At 34.9% G+C, this 21,239-nt stretch overlaps 1 protein-coding gene across 2 annotated transcripts in view; it reads right to left on the reverse strand.

The window, feature by feature from the left end:
* The window catches only part of LOC120345316 (S phase cyclin A-associated protein in the endoplasmic reticulum-like), a 76,678-nt gene extending 60,050 nt beyond the window's left edge, over window positions 1–16,628 (reverse strand). The window contains exons 1-17 of one of the 2 annotated variants that reach the window (XM_039414714.2): window positions 16,370–16,628; window positions 15,147–15,261; window positions 14,231–14,392; window positions 13,804–13,946; window positions 13,396–13,496; window positions 12,417–12,680; window positions 10,029–10,231; window positions 9,321–9,632; window positions 8,583–8,756; window positions 7,710–7,765; window positions 6,816–6,968; window positions 6,011–6,095; window positions 5,471–5,588; window positions 4,895–5,078; window positions 4,133–4,246; window positions 3,311–3,433; window positions 2,049–2,191 (exon numbers count right to left, since the gene is read on the reverse strand). In XM_039414714.2, coding sequence (XP_039270648.2) covers window positions 2,049–2,191; window positions 3,311–3,433; window positions 4,133–4,246; window positions 4,895–5,078; window positions 5,471–5,588; window positions 6,011–6,095; window positions 6,816–6,968; window positions 7,710–7,765; window positions 8,583–8,756; window positions 9,321–9,632; window positions 10,029–10,231; window positions 12,417–12,680; window positions 13,396–13,496; window positions 13,804–13,946; window positions 14,231–14,392; window positions 15,147–15,261; window positions 16,370–16,480 — 2,561 coding nt within the window. In that variant the 5' untranslated portion in view covers window positions 16,481–16,628. The remainder of the gene's footprint in view (window positions 1–2,048; window positions 2,192–3,310; window positions 3,434–4,132; window positions 4,247–4,894; window positions 5,079–5,470; window positions 5,589–6,010; window positions 6,096–6,815; window positions 6,969–7,709; window positions 7,766–8,582; window positions 8,757–9,320; window positions 9,633–10,028; window positions 10,232–12,416; window positions 12,681–13,395; window positions 13,497–13,803; window positions 13,947–14,230; window positions 14,393–15,146; window positions 15,262–16,369) is intronic. The other variant, XM_039414715.2, reaches the window with a different exon arrangement.
* Window positions 16,629–21,239: the final 4,611 nt, after the last annotated feature.

Here is a 21,239-nt window from a genome sequence, read left to right on the forward strand (position 1 = left end):
AGTTTTGAGCGACTGAAGCAAGGCTACAGGAATTTAATACAAATCATTTTCAAGCATCTATTCAATCGGGTAATTATTGTTTTTTGGGGGATTAGTAGATGATCGCCTAACTGTGTTGGTATCACGAAAGACAGCTCTCAGGTTCTTATGCTGCCCAGTTCAGTAGTCCAGGGTACAATTAATGTACTTAATATTGCCTTGATTTAATAATGTGTAATTGACTATGTCTAACCAAAAAAATTCTATCATTTTAAGTTTCAACTAAGTTGTGGGAGTTGACGTCTATGATCGTATGGGTCTATCGCTCTCTCTCTTGTCCATACCAAAACAACATATTATTGTTGACTTTTTTAACTACATTGGTGACTATATTTTTTGGTTAACAAAATAATAAATCTCTCTCAGGCCTGGGGAGCTGGTTTGAAACAACAATGGCTTCAGAGCTTCATTTTGAAGATATGATGATTCATGTAATTGTCCACATGGCCTTGCCCCAAATTTAAAAAGTATTTGAAAATCTTCAGAAATCAGAAATATATTCTAAATAGTGAAATATTCAGTATTGGCTATCTCTGATTTCAAAATCTCAATCTAATCTGAATTTGGTCTAGGTCATAAAAAACTTGGGTTAATGTGTTTCAGCATATTCCACACAAGAGATGAATGTCAAGTAATTTCTCACATATGAGTCAATTAAGTATATGTCTGGTCATTTTTTATATCAGAGTTAATGATGATATCAGTAACACAACTTAATAGAAATCATGAGTGGCATCAGAATAAATCGCTTCGGCTTGTTTTTAACACGGTTTAATTAAATCGGCCTTTTCTTTCATCATTTGCCCAGAAATGTCCTAAATGCAATGTTTCTAAATTATAAATGTGTGAAATTAGTGAGAGCAAATTCTTCAATCACATTTGATGTTCTAACGATGATGAATATGATTATGGTAAAATGCTGTCAAGGTGAAATGAATTGGATAGAACGGATTGCGGTTGAATTGCAAGGATTATGGTTCTAAAGAATACCCCTTTACAATACAAAAAAAAAAATAGAAAGTGATGGCCTAACTTTGTTAGATCACGGAGGCCCGGGTAGGATTATGTACTTGATATTGCCTTCATTGAATAATGTGTAATTGACTTATTTAGATTAGAACAAGCCGGTAGGCGACCAGGATCTCCGCGCATGGTTGAGGCCCGTACTCAACCGGTTACCATTCATAGAAACTTGTGAATTTATAAATGGCAGCGTGATTAAGTGAACGGGTTAGCGAAACTGCCAGTTTATTTTAAACGCTGCGCGCTTCGTAGACATTCTCGCATGATGATATACTGTAGCTAACGATTAAAATGATGTTCACTAAAATCCCTAAGGCTTCTCCAGTTCATGGAATATCGAGACGAAAGACGACTTGTTCAAAAGAGTGTTTTCTTTTGCAGAAGGTAGCGCTCTTGGAATTTCAATTTTCGACATGGTCAACGAGAAAACTGCAATAAATTGTGGAAAAATTGAAAATTTCATAACGATCGGTGCGTTTTTGCGATGTTGCCATGGAAACGAAACTTCAATCCCAACTTTCTATAAAACGCACAGTACTAGGGTGACAGGATAACCCCCAAATGAAATTTCATTTAGATCGGTCCAGCCGTTAAGACGCCAGAGCCGGACACACAGACAGACAGAAAAACTGATAATAAGGGTCTCCTATAGCGGAGATCCAAAAATTGTGTTCTTTTAACTAAGTTGTGATCTGGGGTGGGGAGCTGGTTTGAAATCACAATGGTTTCGAAGCTTCATTTTTTACCTCCAGCCTTTAAGACCTTAATCATTGTTTTCCTAGTTTAACCACTACCATGAAACAGCAAATGCAGTTTTATCATTTATTATGATAAGCTTGGCTGTAGCTCCAACAACTCCACTGTATCAATATGCATGAACTTTGAATATTTATATGATCGATTGTTCCCGAAATTGATTGTGTGAAATATGGTAAAAAATAGTATATTATCTCGATTATTGAAGATAAATAATACGGACTTCCTACCTTTCTTTGTCTCTTGCCAATTTTTCTCTCTCTTTTTCTTTTTCCTGTTTTTGTTGTTCAATTCTTGAATCTTGTTCTTTTCTTTTATTGATTAATTCACTGAGTCTTTCCTGGCGTTCTTTTTCAAGCAATCTTCGTCGTTCCTACACAAAAAAATTTTCAGTTAAATACTATAAAAAATTTAAAGTAAAGTTTATATCAATGACTCTTGAATTAAAAATCCCAAGGGGCCCAACACAGATCCTTGAACAACTCCATAGTATATAGGCAACATCGAAGACCTGTTCTTGACTTTTGTCATTGGCTCACTGGTCACCACTAATTCTGCTTTTGGATATGTGGTGAATAATGGATAGAATTTTGTGAAATGTTTTCATGCCTCCACTCTGAACAGGGCTCTAGACAAGTAGACAGTGATGCATAAAGGTTGCTGAGGGAAACACAAGAGAAGAACTAACAAATAAAGCTAAGACTGGTCTGTTTTTCAAGTTCACATTGTTCAATTGTGCAGCAAAATGAATGCAATCACCAGAACTTTTCAATGTGAAATATATCTAACAAGTTAATTCAGAGCTTTGTAGTCTAAGTCTGGCCTGTTTACACCGGAGTCTAGGTCGTATTTTCAAAGTCCTCAGAGGAGGGAGTCAAAGACAAGAGAGATAGTATTTCAGACTCTCATGGGTGATAATAGAAGACACACTTTCTATAGAAACTCAAGTATACTAAGCATTTTTAACAGTTTATTTGAAAAAAAGTTTGCATATGCCAAGCAAACGAAGCTAGAGTGATATTCAAATTCTTGACAACAAAAAGTCTGGAGTCGGGAGTCAAAATATTTCTCAACACCTAAGTTGGCAACTTGAGTCAAAATTTTTCCCCACCAAGAGTCAGAAGTCGATTGTGAATTTTCCAAGACTTCACAGCATAGGTTTATTTGAATGAGAAGAATTTTAGCCAATATCCAACTGTTTGCAATGGCCTAGCACTGTAGTGGTTAGCAAGTTGATATTATAGTTCAGGGATTTGGGTTTGACTAATACAGAGTGTAGAAAATTGAAGGTACTTTGCCAAACCCGACCTTGTAGATTCCAAGGATTTTTTGCTTCATAAAGAACTGCTATTTCATATCTCAATACAACTTCGAATTTAGATTTTCATTACAATATGATTATTTAAGGAACTTTTAACCGAGAAAAACGCTGCAGATTTTCCAGAATCCATTGCAACTCCGAAGAATGAATTAGACCACATTTCGAGCCTACCTTTACATTTTCTTCTTTTGCAGCTTTAACCTCTTGCTGTTTATTTCGTTCCTGCTGTATTTCCTGTAATCTTGCATCATGCTCTTGTAATCTATTCAGTACATCATGTCTTTTATTTTGTTCCTAAGAATATTATGAAAATTAATTTTGTTTCAGAAATACAACGCTAACAAACTTAATTGTATATATACTGAAAGCGTGACAGCATGACCTAATTATTCTATTCAAACAAAATTATTTCAATTAAGGAGATGAAGCGAAATTGGAAAGAGTAGTGAAACAACACATAATAGAGGCTACAGCTCGAAAAGTATGTACTTCAAACTATTCAATTCTATTACTGATATAGATTTTGCTTCCTACCTATTCTAATAAAATAAAAATGATTTATATTAACAAGTTGCTTATATAAACACTCTTTCAAATAACTATCCATTTCACATAAACCATTTTTTTACAACATCAATAGTACTATTACCAGTGAATTTCTACTTCTTTCTCTATCAACCTACCAAGTTATCATCAAATCGCTGGTGTTTGTTTGGCGACAAGTTGAATATAATGCTTTGCATCAGAATAAATCGCTTCGGCTTTTGTTAACATGTTTGGATTAAACGGCCTATTTATTCATCATTTGCATAAAGAATTAACCAACATAAAACATGGAATATTGAGTGGATTGATTACGGCTTATTGTAAAAATATCCTATTTGTATCAGTGTAGTTCCAGATAGAAAACAAAACTTATAAACAAATTTATTTGCAATGATATAATTAAAAATATACTAAAGAGCCCCAACAATGCTAACATTTTCATTATACCTGAAGTTCATTGATGAATAAAATTTCGTTGACTTTAGTTTCTTCTGCTTGCGCTTTCTGTACAATCTTCATTAATTTCATTGCTCGTTGCTGCTCTGCCCGCTGAAGTTTCTCCTAAATGTTCAAATTCAACAAGATATAGGAAACTATGTGATCTGCTATGTGCTATAGCATGAGAAGTGCCTACTTATTCATGTTAAGTTTTTGCGCCTCTACTCTCAACAAGCCTCTACACAAGCCGCCACTAATACATATAGAGCTAATATTTTTTAGAAAGCCAATTTAATTACACCCAGAGTAAAGTGGTGGTCATGCGGTTTGAAATTTGAATGAGAGAATTTTAACTTAATTACGCTTAATACAACAGCTTCACTACAGGGTTCCTCAGACTTTGCCTCGTCCCCTCTAGGGAGTCACAGGGCAGTCTTCCGGGGGCCACAAGGAAAGGCCCTCAACAGGGTGCCATTTATAATATGTGTCGATTTGTAAAGTAAATTTGTTATATTATTTCTTTGGGTGTAAAGCATTTATTCTTTTACTTTCATTTGTTGGGTTTTTATATTTTTAAACATTGAGAATAAAATAGCTGACAAAAAACTTGATAAAGAACAAAACTACCGGTAGGTTTTTTATCGAAGAGCAGCACCACAAATTAATGAAAGTGTTTGGAAGGTGGAGGATCATGGAGTTTGAGGACCACTGAGAACCACTGGACTCTAACTAATAGTACAGAACTTTGGTCTCGCTTAACAGTACACTTACAACATGTAATTCCTGTAACAACTCCCTTCTCCCAGAAATTAAGTCATCTTTTAAATTTTTAACTTCTATCACTTTTTCAGTCAATACATGAATTCTTTCAGTTTTATCTTGAACCATTTTCTGTCTTCTCAACGAAGCTGATCGTTGTTTTTCTTCCATTTTACGTTTAGATTCAGCAGGTGTTCTGAAAAATGTAAGACATATTCTTGCAGGAATTTTTTGTGATAATGTAAATATTTTTTTGAAAATTTTATCCACACCTGAATTGTTTAAGGATGATATACATCCCAAAAAGGGCATTCCTAATTTTTTGGAAGTCAAAAATTAAGTTGGTATGAAATTCAGTGCAAATCTGAATCGATGGCAAATATACCCATATACATATTGAGTCCTAACCTACGTAATGATTAGGTTGAAAATAGTGTCTTAATCAAAATAATTTAGTATTTCATACATATGCCCCGCAAATTAATTTCAATTTTTTTTATACCCATTTGAAACAAAATCACAATATGCTTAAACTGATTATATTATTTTTACAACTTTTCTTGAATACCCTGATTCAACGAATCGAACCTCTTTCTAGATGGTGATGATAATTTTTCATGCATTTGAACAGCTCGACCAGGTTCTCTTAATTCTTCTTCATCAATCATATCACCCCATGTCATTCCCTGATGCATCTCTTGTTCAGCTGTAAATTTTAAATTAAAGTCCGGCAAATTGACCAATGATGGTATGCACTTTTGAACGGAGCAATGAATAATGATACTGCAGTGGTTCGGTTTTACGTATGAGTATGCTCGCCAAGTTTGTAAGCCCTGAGTGTGCTGCGAAGTTATGCAATAGGTTTGATCATATGATGAAGTCAATAAAGAACTATGCTTCCAAGTAGTAATAAATGGATTAAACAGTTGAAATACATAGCAACGAATACATGTCCAACCTAGACAGCAATTTGACAAGCTAAGTAAAAAAACAATATGATAAAACAGGGTCACATGAACAGAGGTGCTCAGACTTGGCTCCAATTTCGCAAACTCCTGTACACAGGACCAAGATAATATAAACAAATAAAACAATGAAAAAGAGCTAATCTCTGTCCCTGCAGAATACCTTCATATCTGGCCATAATTTTATTCCAATCAGAACCTTCCTGTGAGTTTTCCAGTGAATTTTTTCCATTGCTAGATGCACTTGGCTGTGTAAAGATTAAAAACAATGAGATAACTTCTATGATTCTCTATTCAAGTGTGATATAGAACAGGTTTGTGGAATCTATGAGAATATTCACCAGATGTTGAGTCATTTGGAAATGAGAGCATACTCTTGTAAAAAATATTGTCCCAAATTTTTGGGAGAACAAAAAATAAGTCTAGATTTCCAGTTTCTTCCCCCTATTTCTGGACAACCAAATTGAGAGTGAGGCACAGCGAACTTTGCTGCTGGCAAACCCCAATACAGACTTGAGATTACAATATGGAAAAAAATGAAACCATGGCCGCCATGTCAGCAATGGAAATCGGACTCTCCACTCTATAGTTCTGGAAAAAGCCTGACTTATCCCATAGAAGTTACAAATTCATCAATATGTAGTGACTTCTTCGTCCAAAAAATAATATATATATTCAATATATGCTTGCAAGTTGCAACTCTTCTATCAGTAATTTTCTCCTCTATGGAACAAGCGCTCATGAAGTGGCTTTGATCAATGCTATTTATACAAGAAAATATACCATAAGGTGAACAACGAATATGTTATAAATATTTTCGGAAGAAATGAACCAAACTTTATTAATATGCATATGTATGGAAGCATCGGATTTATGCCAAAGAGTTATGAATAATTCGTTAAATGAATTGATTATTCAGATAATATATAGGGCAGTGATGTGATCTCTTATGTATCTAAACACCCAACTGTATCAGCTTCATTTGATTCCTCCAAATCAACATCAATATATTTATTTTCTTCTTCTTCAATTTCTTTCATTAACTCTTGTTCTTCTTGTTCAGCAGCTGCGATTGAAGCATCATGTTCAAGAAGAGCTTTATTTGTTTTTGAGTCAGAGTCCTGGTGAAAAAAAAAATGTGAATAAAAAAATATCTTCTTTAAATGAAACAAAGAGCAAAATATTTTGCTTTATAATCCTTGCACTATTAGAAACTATGATTGATTCCAGTCTGCAGACAGAATACAAATACAAATAGAAAAATAGATTCCACTTTTCATTCATTCACCACAGTTGATAACTAAGAAAATAAGATTGTATTAACTACACAGACGTCTAAAAGAAACAGTATGGTTATATCATAGCATTTTATGTCATAGTGTAATGAAAGTTCTATTATATTATTATTTTGCCATAATTTCGAAATCCTATTAGAAAAATGAAAATTTATTATAGCTATATCTATTAAAGCTATTACACAGGGTGATTAGACCAAGTGTAGACAAATGTTCATTAAAATATCTACAATATAAATGTAAGGGAGAAAAATAGCAATGAATTGTATTATTTAACTTTATAATGCTGTTTTCTACAAAATAATTTTTTTTTTTACATTTTATATTGTAAATATTTCAATAAACATTTGGCTACACTTGGTCTGATCACCCTGTATATATTATAGCTATTATATTATATATATATATATAGGCTAATAAATAGAATCAACACCTCTAATTAATTGAACATAAAAGAAGAAGAAAAATGACAATGACCAGCTAAGTTACTGATGTATTTATATTTCTGTAGTCATGCAAGAGCATATTAAGGAAAACAGGAGAAATAAATTTTGCAATATTACTAACCTCCTCTAATGATTCAATTACATTGCTTTCACCATCAACAGGCAACAACGTTGGGTCTAAATAATACAAAGATGAAAACATAGACTTACTACATAAGAGAGCAATGTACAAATGTACCAGCACAAAGTCCATTATTGGTTAGGTGAGGTGAATTCGTTGACCATTATAAAGGTTCAATTTATATTAATATATAACTATTGAAAACTTTGGAGCGATAGATAAATCCATCAGTTCATATGAAAAGTGGTTTTGTTTCTCATAACTACATAAAACACCACCCCAACCCAACAAAGACCGTAAAATTTGAGCAAAACGATACGACAGTTCATCTTTGGCCTAATGAAAGACAACAAATTGTTTCTATCAATAGTAGAAAAAATGTGAAACTTTCAACCATAGACTGGGTATACAAATAGCAAAACCTAAAATTTTGTGAGCGTCAGATTTTCTGATGTCATATTCTATACTTATACACTTAAAAAACTCTTACATGGGTAAGAAGCATGGGTATGCCACAATAGACTACCTAGTCTACCGGTGGCCTTCACAACTTCGTCTAATCACTAGACCACAAATGCGGAACCCCCACAAGGTGCGCACTTTTTAACTTTGATAACGTCATCGCATCGCACACAAAAAAAATTCCCTAGAGCAGGGTGTGTAACCTTAATAGTACAGGAGGGCCGGCCAGATACAAATAACCGCAGGTTGCACCCCTGCCTTAGAGGTTAAAACCCACAGAAATACAATCTTCAACAACCGAAAATGTCAAAGCAATTGGTTAAGTATAAAAAAGCGATTGTTTCATACCAACAAGAATAAGAATGGAAATACAAAATGATCCATAAGTCCACTTTGTGTCAGAGGACCCACCAGATTTAAAATATTCAGCTTCAACATCCTCAAGAGTTTGTAGAGAGATATCCTCATCCTGGAAACTATCATTTCCAACGAACAAAACTTTATTGAGTGATGAATCCTCATCAAATTTTTCACTTTGAGCAGTATCACCCACTATATCACTGTATGATGAGGTGCTGGAAGTAGCTGGAATACAACATTAAAGAATAGATAAATCACACAAAAAATAATTAAAAACAAAAAGAATAATTGAATACATAGGCAATTCTGTATACTCAATAATATTCTCGCTCCTCAAACAACGAAACAAGGGATAACCAATAACCATAGCCAAGTAACCAAAGTAACTCCTGAGAGCTTTCACGTACAGAAAGCACATGACCACTTCACCTTCACAGCTTTTTGGTCATGATCTGTCACCTGTAACTGATGACATCACAGGTCATGCTCAGCCATCTGAGAAAATGCTACTTGCCACTTGCCAGAAATAAAGATACAGTTAACAAGTACAAGCATGGAAAATAGGCATCTTGATCAAATTTGATCTCCAACAATATACAGCGATTCGTACAAATTATGGAAATATTCAACAATAAATGTATCGGACATAGAAAATAATTTGGTTTTGGATTCGGCATTGGCTACCATAAGTAAACCACTTTATGATATGCAATTTTGTGGCTAGATTTTACCTTTAAAATGAGGGGGGTCAAAAATGTAATAACAATAATCTATCAAAAAGTTTCCTACCCATTGATCTTTCCACAACTAAATTAGAATAACTTGAATTCCCGGATACAGGAGTAATAGGCGAATCTTCAGCGATTGAATCAACAAAAAATTCCAAGTTTTCTGCAACAAGTTTATCAGTTTTGACGAGTTCTTTGTTTTCGTTGACAACAACTAAATTTGAATTATCATCTTTGATAATTGATAAAGCCTTTCTCTTATTTGTATCAGTATTTGCAGGTTGTTGAGGTTTGTCCTTCGGTTTTGTGAAATGAACTCGATTGACCTTCGGTTGTTTGTTCTTTGACGAAACTCTCTCCCAACCTTCTTCCTCTGTGTGTGAATTTTATATTCAATAGACAGAATTATTAGCTCTACACAGTTCTGAAACATGCTGCTCATGTGCTTAATTTATCATAAAAACAGTGTAGTGACAAGCAATAATGTTCAAAATGAATATACCAGTATTCAAAATTAGTTATTTCTGATATCTGATACATAAAGTTTCTCATTTTAGAAATAATTTAGACCACTTTCTTATTAAAAATTGTCAGTTTGAGCAACTGACATAAACAACTTAACAAAAAAAACAAATTTGTACAGAACTGAAAAAAATGTTATAATTAGAAGCTGCAGCGTGACTATAACTTCCATATGAAACATTAATAGCAGCGTAACTCAAAATAAACGAATATAAAATATTAATACTAGAAGAGTTTCAAGTCATACCATCAGATGTTTTTAATCCACTAGCTTTACTGATCACAGTGTTCTCTTTGCCAGTTTTTTTGTTAGGTTGTGGAGCCATTGTTTTTGGTTGATTTTGAGATTGTGGTGCGATTGGTTTAGGAACCGCGTTTGTAACTCCTTTTACTTTGTCAGCCCAGGATACTGTACCAGTTGTAGATCCAGGCTTTTTGTCAAAATTTGATCTAAAACGAAAACAAGCTAAGCTAGTTGTGTTTTCATTACTTGTTATATAATATAGATAATTAAGAGTGAAATTTATCTACAAAACTGGTGGAAAACAGATTATAAATTTAATTCCTATGGCTGTGGAATTCGAGAAAAAATTTACATACAAATCAAAATTCTGGGGCATTTAAAAAAATGACTCCGGCTCTGGGTTGAAAATATGACTAAAACCCGAAAAACTGAGTGCAGACTTCAAGAGCCTGTTTCATTACAAAGTTATGTGCTTAATTATGTTTGCCCTACATAACCTGCATTTATTTATTGAGGTACATGCAATAATATAATGAGTTTTTCTCAAAACTGTCAAAACTGAAAAACAAAACTCATTCCTGAATTTTCGTTATGGTACAATAGCATAGCAAAATTACCATTTGTGTAAATTTCCTAAAAATCAACATATAATGGGATTATTTTGCTATGAAAGAAAATATTAATAAAATTTATATATTCGAAAAATAAAAATTTTTGACTAACAATATTAGATAAATGAAAATATGAAAAAACTACATTAAGCCATGATTATTATTTCAACTCTTTTTTTCAAAGTTGAAGGTTTGAAATTGTTAATGAAGCACAAAACATAACTATCTACAACATTTTTCTATGTTAGTAAAATTAAAGCTAACAATTATTAGGCAACTATTTTAATTAAATATTCTAGTAAATAGAGGATACCAACAATCAAGTTGTATACATATTCAAATTATTGCATCGATTGTAATCATGAAAGTCCCACATTTCATGATCTAAGATTTGTAATTGCTGATCCAAAGATAAAGAATTACAGAGTATTCGAATACTTTGAAAATACAGTTAAAAATTTTTTTTTTTAATTTCAACAAAATTTCAAAATACTGTCATTGTTAGACTTCATCTACATTAAATTAGCTAAATTATCAGAGAATGGTCAAATTACTGAATCCAACAAATTTTAAGAAGTGAGGTAAAAATAATAAAGTAAATAATATTTTTTCATATTTGCATTCAACCTTCTACCTATGTTGTAAGTAATTCACCATCCCAAAGTGAGAATATCAATCAAACCACCAGAATCACTGCCTATTACACCTAACTGAAAACCTCAACCCCATATCGTGCCAGTGCAAATATCACCAAATAAATTAAAAATAGATTCCAAATAAACACAAAGAGAAAAGATAGCATATTCCGATACCAAGAACTGTTCATCTGAAAGAAGTCTGGGGTGGACCCAATGCAGACCCAGTTAGGAAGCAAATAGACCACATAATTCATAACTAGATATCAATGTTAGTTGTTTGTTGACGGAATAATAAATATTGCAAGACTTACGCCTGCAAAATTAAATCTACATATTAATACTAACTCATTCATATCATGTGGCTTTATTTTTTCTGAGTTTTATGCAATGCCTTCACAACTTTTCTTATCAGAAGGATTCAGATATGAAGCACGATGATAGTACGGGTTACTATATTTTTGAATAGACAGATATATTCAAATCCAGCATTAACTATTCCATTTATTACACCTTGAGTGAGCAGTGGACATCTTTCATCAACACCAATATATAGGCATGACTATCATTGGACTGTTGAGACTAAATATTTGATCAATCTAGCAATCATCAAGAACTTCGGGTAATGAAATATTTCAGACATTCACATCTCTGGTTATGGCTAGTTCTGGGCATTTTCAGATACGATTTCAGAATCGAATTGAATGTTTTTTTGAATCAAATCTCGAATACTTGGAAGTTATGTTGTTGTATTGACTGTTTAATTGTAATGGGTCCTTCAGACACATAAATTAGTGAAAACACACATGCTATAATTCTGACAGTTTGCTGAGTGTTCATTTCACACATGGTAAGAAACATGATTCATCACTAACTCACTCAGAAAAGTCATATGTCAGACATGCATATTAAAAATTTGACCTAAATAAAAAAAATGAACGATTCACCTCGACCTAAGGTCGGATGAAAAAAAAATGGCGGCGATTTGAAATTCCAGTCTGAACAGATTTGAATATGAGATTTGAAATGCCCAGCCCTAGACATCCCTAGAATAATAAGTGTAAGCATGCAATAAGTCTATTTTTCTTTGAAAAACACACTATAACTAACTGTTAAAAGCAAGAAGTGCAAAAGCTACAACACACCGAAGAAGCAAAGAATTAGATGATGTTTTGCTCTCACACAGAGCAGAATTAGTAGTGTTGTTTGAGGTTGCATTTAACCCAGCATTCCCATCTGGGAACTTGAGACACCTTTTAATGCTGTTTGTCGGTGTGATTCCAGTCGTCGATGATGGAGCATTTTGAGTAAGACCTGAAAAGGGAGGTTGTTGTCCAGAACGAGGAGTCATTCTTTGTCTTGGCCGACCTGGTGAAGATTTACGGACCTCCCATGCCAAAGATGTAGGTCTAAAAAAGTAATGCGAAATGATACCGAATTTGAAAAATTTTTACAGCGTGCAGCAAGGTTTATTATTTTCAAGCGACCACGGACACGCTAAGAACTAAATATGCACCCACTAATGCTGTGTCAATACCAGTAAATATTAGTTGACATGAAAGACTTTATATCAACACTATATTGCTGTTTGAATGATGATAGGGACTTCTACAAACAGAAATACCTTTCTCTTTGCGAATCAGTTACTCTCAAAATACAAAAATTCTACTATATAGCAGTGTTAGGGATATTTTAGTAATGTTTTTCAGAGACTTAACTTAGGTCATCGAAGCGAAATGACCCGAATACCACAGACTTTTTTATGAAATCTGTTATACTCATGTTTCAGGTGGACAACTAGGCTAGTTGACTGCAGTGACTCTGCTTCGAAATCTCAATTCAGGGTTTTATACCCTACACTGCCAAAGCAGGCTAAAAATTCCAACTAGAGGTATTAGTTTTATATAATCTGAACTGCATTTCATTGAGAATTTTGGTGGTGATATGGATCATTTAATTTATTTTATACTTTATTTCACACTTCTGCAATATCCAGTATTCAGAAATATAATTTTAAAGTGAGGTAGTCTGTTATTCAGTTTTAGCTATCCTTAACTTGAGTTTTGCTCGTCTGTTAAGTTTGATCGTTCTGTTTTATGAAATATCACGACACCATGACTTTACCTGTTGGCAACATCAGTAGAATTTATACGTTCTTGAAGATTTATCCAATCAATAAGAGCTTGAAAATCATGTCTATAGTTATCCAAAACTAGAAGAACTTCCTAAAACAATAAAATCAAAAATGAAAAGCGATGGAGGAAAGGTAGTCTGAAGTCCAAGTAAAATCAAATTAACTTCTATCAGTACTTTTAAACACACATAAGTGCTGGGAAAGAAGATCCTAATAAAAAAGAAACTAGTAACACCTACTGTGTGATTTATGTTAAAAAATTATTGCTTAAATTTGTTGGCCACTGGTTATGTTGTGTGAGAAAATATGATCATATCTTATTGATTAAATGACAGGACTAGATACCGATATGCCTTTTTTATTGAAATGAAAAAAACAGCATTGCACACACAAGTTACCTTGCACTCAACAACACTTTGATCTGTTTCACAGGTTGCATATATTTCATCAACAGCTCTACGAAGATTTTCAAATAAATATGCCCAATATCTCGCACGAATACTTGTTTGTTTCTTGCCAACTGATGAAGATCTTGAAGATCCTGAAAAAAGAAGCATGAAATAACAGTGACATTTACGTAGACGGGCACCAGTACCCCCATTGCAGTAAAGCTCACAATTGCCTGAGTGAGTTTCAACTGGAATCTCCCAATTCTCGCCCGAATCTAACACACTTATATAATCTTTCATCTCTGAATTGACAGCTGAGAATTAGTAGGCTTTTTTGAGTAGCGTATATTTTTAATTCTTTGGCAATCGCTAATATTTCTGATACGAGGATAAATCCTATATTTAGCTTTAATAAGTAAGCACCATGCATGGATACCTCCACTTGTCTTTATATCTCTGGGTGTCCGAGTCGTTCCATTACTTTTATTGTTGCTGTTATCAGTCTTTTTATCATTTGTATCACATGATTTAGATCTTCGTTTTAATCCTGATGCTCGTCTACGAGTTTTCACAGGTTTGAATTCTTCACCATCATCAACTACAAATCGACATACAAAAAAATTTTATCATCACACTATTTTTATCCAAAATTGAATCAAAAATCTGATTTAAGCTCACATTTTGAACAATGAAATTCTATTTGTACCAAACACGGCTGTGGAGTCGGTGTTTGGTATATTTTAATTAAACCCGGGAATTCAAAATTTGGAATTCTACAACGTAGTGGTCAGAATTTTAGATGTTTAATGGTGATATCATTGTAGTCAAAATTTTTAACAGAAACTGAAAAAATTATGTTGACTAGGAGGTCTTAACAGTCTTCATCATTAAAATTTCATTTTCTCAGGAGTCTATGGTTGGGAGTTGGGAGTTAAAAATTTTATGAACCTGGAGTCAATAGGTTGAAAGCTAACATATTTTCAATTCAGAATCATGAGTAGGAGTTGATTGTAAGTCATGGTCCTAATACCATGAGGACTTAATTGATATCAGTGAAAACTGATACAGACAGGTACAAAAAGCTTAATAACAAAGTTATAAGTGCCTAGGGAAAATACTATGCTAAATTCCAGTAATTTTTTTTCTGAAGCAAGACTTGCATTCGACTCGAAACTGAATGATGTCCCCTAACTTAAAGTAATATTCATAGTTTGATCCCCTTTGGTGGAGGTATATTTCATTTTTAATGGAGAATCTGGTTTCACAGAAATGGTTGTTTTACACTTTGATATATCTTTTTTTTCATTTCATACTATTAAAATTAATAAATGAATGCATATATCCCAATTTACCAGAATGTTTTCTCTCCACATTATCAAGAGGTGCATTCCATGAAATTAAATTTCTCGCAGATCGCCCCTCTTGAGCAACAATACGGCGAACTGTCTCCACTGTAACAGGTCTCATCTGTAAAGAAAAAAAGAATTCGATTAAAAAATCAATGATACATCTTATACTATCAAGCCATATTAACATAAGACAGTTACAGTGACTTTAGTTTGAGGGTTCAATCTTGTGGAAAATACCGAGAAATTCTAGTTTCGAATTAAACCTAAAATCAAAGATCGGCCGTACACAGATGTGGAAGAATGGACTGCAAATAAATTAGGTACTCCCTTTCTGCATTCAGAACACCATTGAAGGAGATACAAAATTCAAAAGTTTAGCCAATGCTAGCAGGCTAGTGCAATTTCAGAATGTGACATTCAGACATTTGGATGTAAACTTAACCAAAGAAATAAACAAAGCCAGAAACGGAAGATAGTAGCACCAGTAATTTGATGGTAAGGATGCAATTATTCTGACAAGATACTGAGATATGCATCGATAACTTTCTCTAGTCTGCTAGTGCTGTCGGGCTGTAATGACCAAATTCAGAAGTTGGAATGCAGCCCAATAATTTCAATTTGAATAATTTCAATTTGTGCAAAATCCCATTATTTAAAAGAATGCTTCCATAATTGAAAATAGTAAATTCATGTAAATATTGTACATCTGTACATAGTATAAATCGTGAGAGACATTGATATATTGACACGAACCTGTTATTTTCATGCTTATTTAATATAATTGGGTGGCAACTGACTCTGATGACCCCCAAAGGTCGTATCGTTGCCCCCCAGTCATATACCGAAAACTATATTTTTGATATTTGTTTATGTGTGCATAAATTGTTTTCTTGGTTTGACAAAATGAAATAAACTCTCACTCTCTCTCTCCATGGACACAAAGTTTGCAACTTGCAAGTGGGTTTTAAACTTTTTTTCAACTTGCAAGTGGGTTTATTTCTTGGCAGAAATTCCATTTAACGTTGCCACAAGACAGTAAGAAAACGCTTCGTTTTAACATTCGGTATCAAGGTAATTTCTGAATTTACAGATTTATCTGGGCTATCACCAGACTTGGTTCCCCGCGGCTTCCCTTCCAAAGTAAAATGTATGATTACCTCTTTTTTGAATATTGTTTGTGTTTGTTTTTTTACTGATTGGATAAAATAAACTTGACTTGCTATCACCTTCATTTTTCCATTATGCCAATTGTTTCCATGCTTTTGACGTTTTTGCTTGTTATTCCCAACTTGACCACCACCATTGTTGCCATCACGATCCCGAGTACCGCTAGACATAACATCGATATAATACTTAACAGTTCTCAAGCGATTGATTTCGTATTTGATTCGGTGAAGGACAAACGAACTTCCACGATAAGTGAAATTACAACAGCGAGACTTGAAAACAAAACAAAGCGCGGAATTTTCAACGCTAACAGAACGAACAGTAGTGACGTCTAGCGGCGATTTTGAATCACTTCGACAAGTTCAGAGTTATCGTTTTGATTTAGTAGTAACCGTGTTTCCCCGAAGATAAGACTGGGTCTTATTTCAATTTTCTTCCGAAAATTCACACTAGGGCTTATTTTCGGGGAATGTCTTATATTTTCATTTATCAAAAACAAAAATACAAAGTAGAGAATTGCGAGATTTTCAAATAGACAAAATGTGAAAACCGATATCCATTTACTTACAAATAACTCGTTTTTTCAAATTAACTGCAAAACGTAGATTATCAATCTATTAAAACGAGTAGGAGAGATTTCTTGCTATCTACTAGGTCAAAAAAAAATTTGCGTTATTGAGTAGGTGTTATTTTGGTATGTTAGTCGTTGTTTTAAGTGGAGGGCTTATATCAAAATCATTTTTAAAATTCAGGCTAGGTCTTATTTTCATGGTATGTCTTATTTTCGGGGAAACACGGTAGTAATTCTAAATATTTTTGCGAAAAATGTTATAAAATAATAATCAAAACCGCTATTTGAAAATAATAGTGCAAAAAGCAAATAAATCGATTTTATATATTTAAAAATTTACTTATATCTTCCTTTATTGTTTTAATCTATTTTCAAAGAAGGCATTTTTGCGGTCTATTGCCTCATGACGTCACCATATATAAACCACCCTGATCTTGATATTAATGAGCATGTTGCCACTAATTAGACAAATATTGAATTGTATTTTGCATGTACCGGTTGTATATCTGAAACTATGCTGGGGTGGGACCCAAACAGTGGGTCAGCTTATTGTTGTTAATGAAAATAGCTTGACGTAGTTTAAATGTTTACCTGTCTCCATATCATTGTCATACAAAATATTGAAATTTGTTGAAGTGATTTCACTTATATTAAATCTTTGAATAAAACCACCAATTTGCAATCCAATCCGTTCAAAGTCGCCAAATTTCCACATCCATTTCAATTTGGAAATACCCACTTCCCCAAAACAAATTATAATATATAAGTCCAAACAACATTATGTATATCTTGTAATTCATGCTATCATATGGACCAGCGGCTCGATTAGCTATTTTAGCAACATGAGCTGGTTCCATGACAAAAAAATTTGAAATGGTATCGTATTACGATTTCACGAGGATTTATATGTGTCATACCTATCTGTTTCACATTACTTGGCTAAGGATGGAAGGGATCACTAAAGAGCTCATAGAAAGCGCTTTAAAGGAAGTATGGTCTGTCATTTCTTATCTGGTTATACCTTAATGAGTGTTTCTCATACAAGTAACTCATACCAGCTTTGGGGAAAACTTTAACTGTGCATTTTCAAATCCATGCTATTTATATAACTCGAATTTTCTGATACCTAAAAGCCTTTTTCGCGCAATGAAACGCGGAAAATTCATTTTAACTTTAAATTTTAATCAATTATATATATGTTCGGATCATGCAAGAGATGGCTGATCCAGTGGCGGCGCGTGGTCATTTTGACAACCGGGGCAAGCTACTGCGGGACCAAGTCACCCCCATCTACGGGGACAGGATGAGCGCTGTAAGTTCTCCCATCATTTTATGAGTATGAAAACCATTCCATCGCTAACAACCAATCGGCAAAAGTGACAATTTTTAACGATAAGAAAGTGTCTTTAAAACCGGTCCAAGTCAAGGGATTAATAAATATAGACATAGTTTATTTTGAAACCTCTTTCAAAAGGAAAGGTAATATTTACCCAGATAAATTCAATGACATATTACCAGAAACTTCGGGAAAGCAGACAAAACCTAAAATAAGGTTTAAAACGTTACTATGAAGAAAGGAAAGTAATGCAAAGATAAGGGACATGCGTCGCTCACTCATAGATATATATGCTGCTAGACTTCTACTGCTTGAACATATATGCAACACGCCGCGGTTTCTTGGAAGCAAAATGCTCAATAACGCGCTGATTAAAGTCATGCATCCCAGAAATAACGTCTCTGTGAATGAATAAAACAGCCAAGGAATTTAATCTATCTTGCTTCATTGTGTTTCTGAGATACGTTTTAATACGCTTCAGCGTGCTGAATGTTCGGTCTGCGTCGGCGGAAGAAATAGGCGTCGTCAAAATGATGTCCAGAAATTTTGCAGACGCCGCAAAGGTAGTTACTAGAATGTTATCTGAGGAACCCATAGAGCGCGCAAGTTGATGTGATGTTCAAAAAAGTTTGATTGGTGTATATACATCGCAATTCATTTTCCAATTTACCCACGTTTATCATGGGGTAAAATTTGGAGACAGTAGCCAACAAATTGATGGGAAATTGACGTGCAAATTTTGAAAAATTTTTGGGGTTCATCAAAGAGAACGCGGCAAGGTGTTCAGTGCGCAGACGATCGCCTATTTGATTCACCAGAATGTCACAGCATTCCTTTGCAGAGAAAATCAAACGCTGCGTTGTTTGCCCGCGGCGTAAAGAAGCACACCATGTGTCGTCGTACTTTATTGTTTCCCGGATACGAGATACAGCATCGCAGAAGTCTGAAATACACGACTGCACAGACGCTCCATCCATTAGCCTTGACTGCAATGCGCCGTATAATACATCCACGTGATAGAATATTGTGGAGAAAAAATGAAAACTCACCATCTTCTAGCAGACGCTTCAGACCCGCCGCCTCCCTCACAGAGCGTTCGTCCCAAACCGGAGAGCTCTGAATGCCATTGAAACACTCAATGATCTCAGACCTAATTTCGGACACGCCCTGCACCACGCGTGATTGGAAGTTCCAACGTGTTGGTGCACAAGTTGGGAGACGGCGGCTACATATCTGGCGAAGGAGGTCAGAGCGCTTCGGCGAAACGGAAAAAAATGAAGAAAACCCCGAAACATTTGCAAAAAATATACGGACGAGAGGGGTATCAAGACACATATTTTTAATAACGAGGTTAAATTGGTGTGCATAACAATGTAACAAATGCGCATGAGGAAAATCTTCTTTTATATAAACTTGAACACCATGTTTCGACCCACTCATGACTGCCGCGCCGTCATAAGTTTGAGCTATCAATTTTGACTTCGCGTTGTAAGGCTTAGGCACTTCTTTCAGTACAGCCGATATCCCGCAAGCCGTGCGATCAACGATTGGTACAAAGCTGTGAAATCTCTCGGTAGGTTTACCATCTTTCACAAACCGAAAAATCACAGCCAGTTGGGAAACGCACGTGATGTCAGTTGTCTCGTCAGACTGAATCGAAAGGAACTGGCAATTTTCAATTTCCAGAGCCAAATGTTGTAAATAAATTTTATACATTGAGTCGAGCAAATCATTTTGGATATCCTTAGATGTCCCTTTCGAAACAGTAGCGGCATCAAGATGATCTCTCAATACTGTATCTAGGGATGCGGTGTATTCCACCATATCCAAAAATACCCCTCTATTAGAAGAGTCAGCCCGTTCATCGTGTCCACGGAGGGACAGCTCCTGACAACCAATGAACTTCAAAACATCTATCAATCGACCGAGAACATGGCGGTTTTTCTCGACGTTTTGGTTGTGCCGACGAATAGAAACCGCGCGTCCTTCATCCAACTGTGCTGCAATATTAGCATTTCCGAATGTTCGGTATTTCACTGCATTGCCCAGATGCTCCATAGAAGATTGATGATCCCTGGCACGCTCGGAAAGATGTTTAGGATCTCTAAAACCAAATTTACACCAACGTGAGTCACGGGCGGTAGCAAAAAGTAGGCAATAAAAACAAAAAAGTGCATTTTTGTCCTCGCTGTAACACAACCATTCGTGTTTTTTATACCAAGTTTCTGCGCAGAATGTACGCCGACGCTTTCCTCCGTCATGGGATTGTTCCAGTGAACAATTTTTTGGTTGATAAGGCCCAAGACGTTGTACCTCTAATTTTTGTTCCAGCGGCAGCTGCGAAAACGGATTGCGAAGTAGTGCATCAACCTTATTCATTATGAGGTCTAAGGCCAAGAAATGCGAAGCCGGAAAGAAGTGCGGAGCTCAAAAGGAATGTGGAAAATCGAAAGCAAATGGACTAAAGGTCTCTAACTGATTCAAATAGCGAAACAAGCGACAAAAACGAAGGCGAGGAAACTATCAACTCTTCAAGCAACCAACGAACGAGAAGGAATGCGTGAATATGTCAACACGTTGTTGTAAGAAACGTCGGCATTGTGTCGTCATAATTTCGGGGCTAGCCCCGATGATTTAGTAAAAGAAACAGAAAGCAAACGAGACAAACGCGGCGAGTGGAAGATAAAAGAGAGAATACGATATACAATGAGCAACCGGGGCAAAATCGGCGTCGCCCAGTCGACGTTCGGCGAAGGCTTTGCGAGCGAAAAATGAACCGTGTCGGGAGAATATGGCTAGTGTAGACAGTCTGTGCAACCGATATTGAGGTATTTTTCGAATATTTTTTATTATACAGAAAAAACAACCGGGGCATTGCCCCGGTTGGCCCTATTGACGCGCCGCCACTGGCTGATACCATGTCACCAAGCATGCGGAGTTTAAAATTTGAGAAATTTATTTTAAATACCTAATCTGGTTTGACGTTTCTAAATTTACCGAACCGTGGGTAAGAATAGAATTG

The sequence above is a fragment of the Styela clava genome, chromosome 8 (genome assembly GCF_964204865.1).
Source record: "Styela clava chromosome 8, kaStyClav1.hap1.2, whole genome shotgun sequence".
Classification (NCBI taxonomy): Eukaryota; Metazoa; Chordata; class Ascidiacea; order Stolidobranchia; family Styelidae; genus Styela; species Styela clava.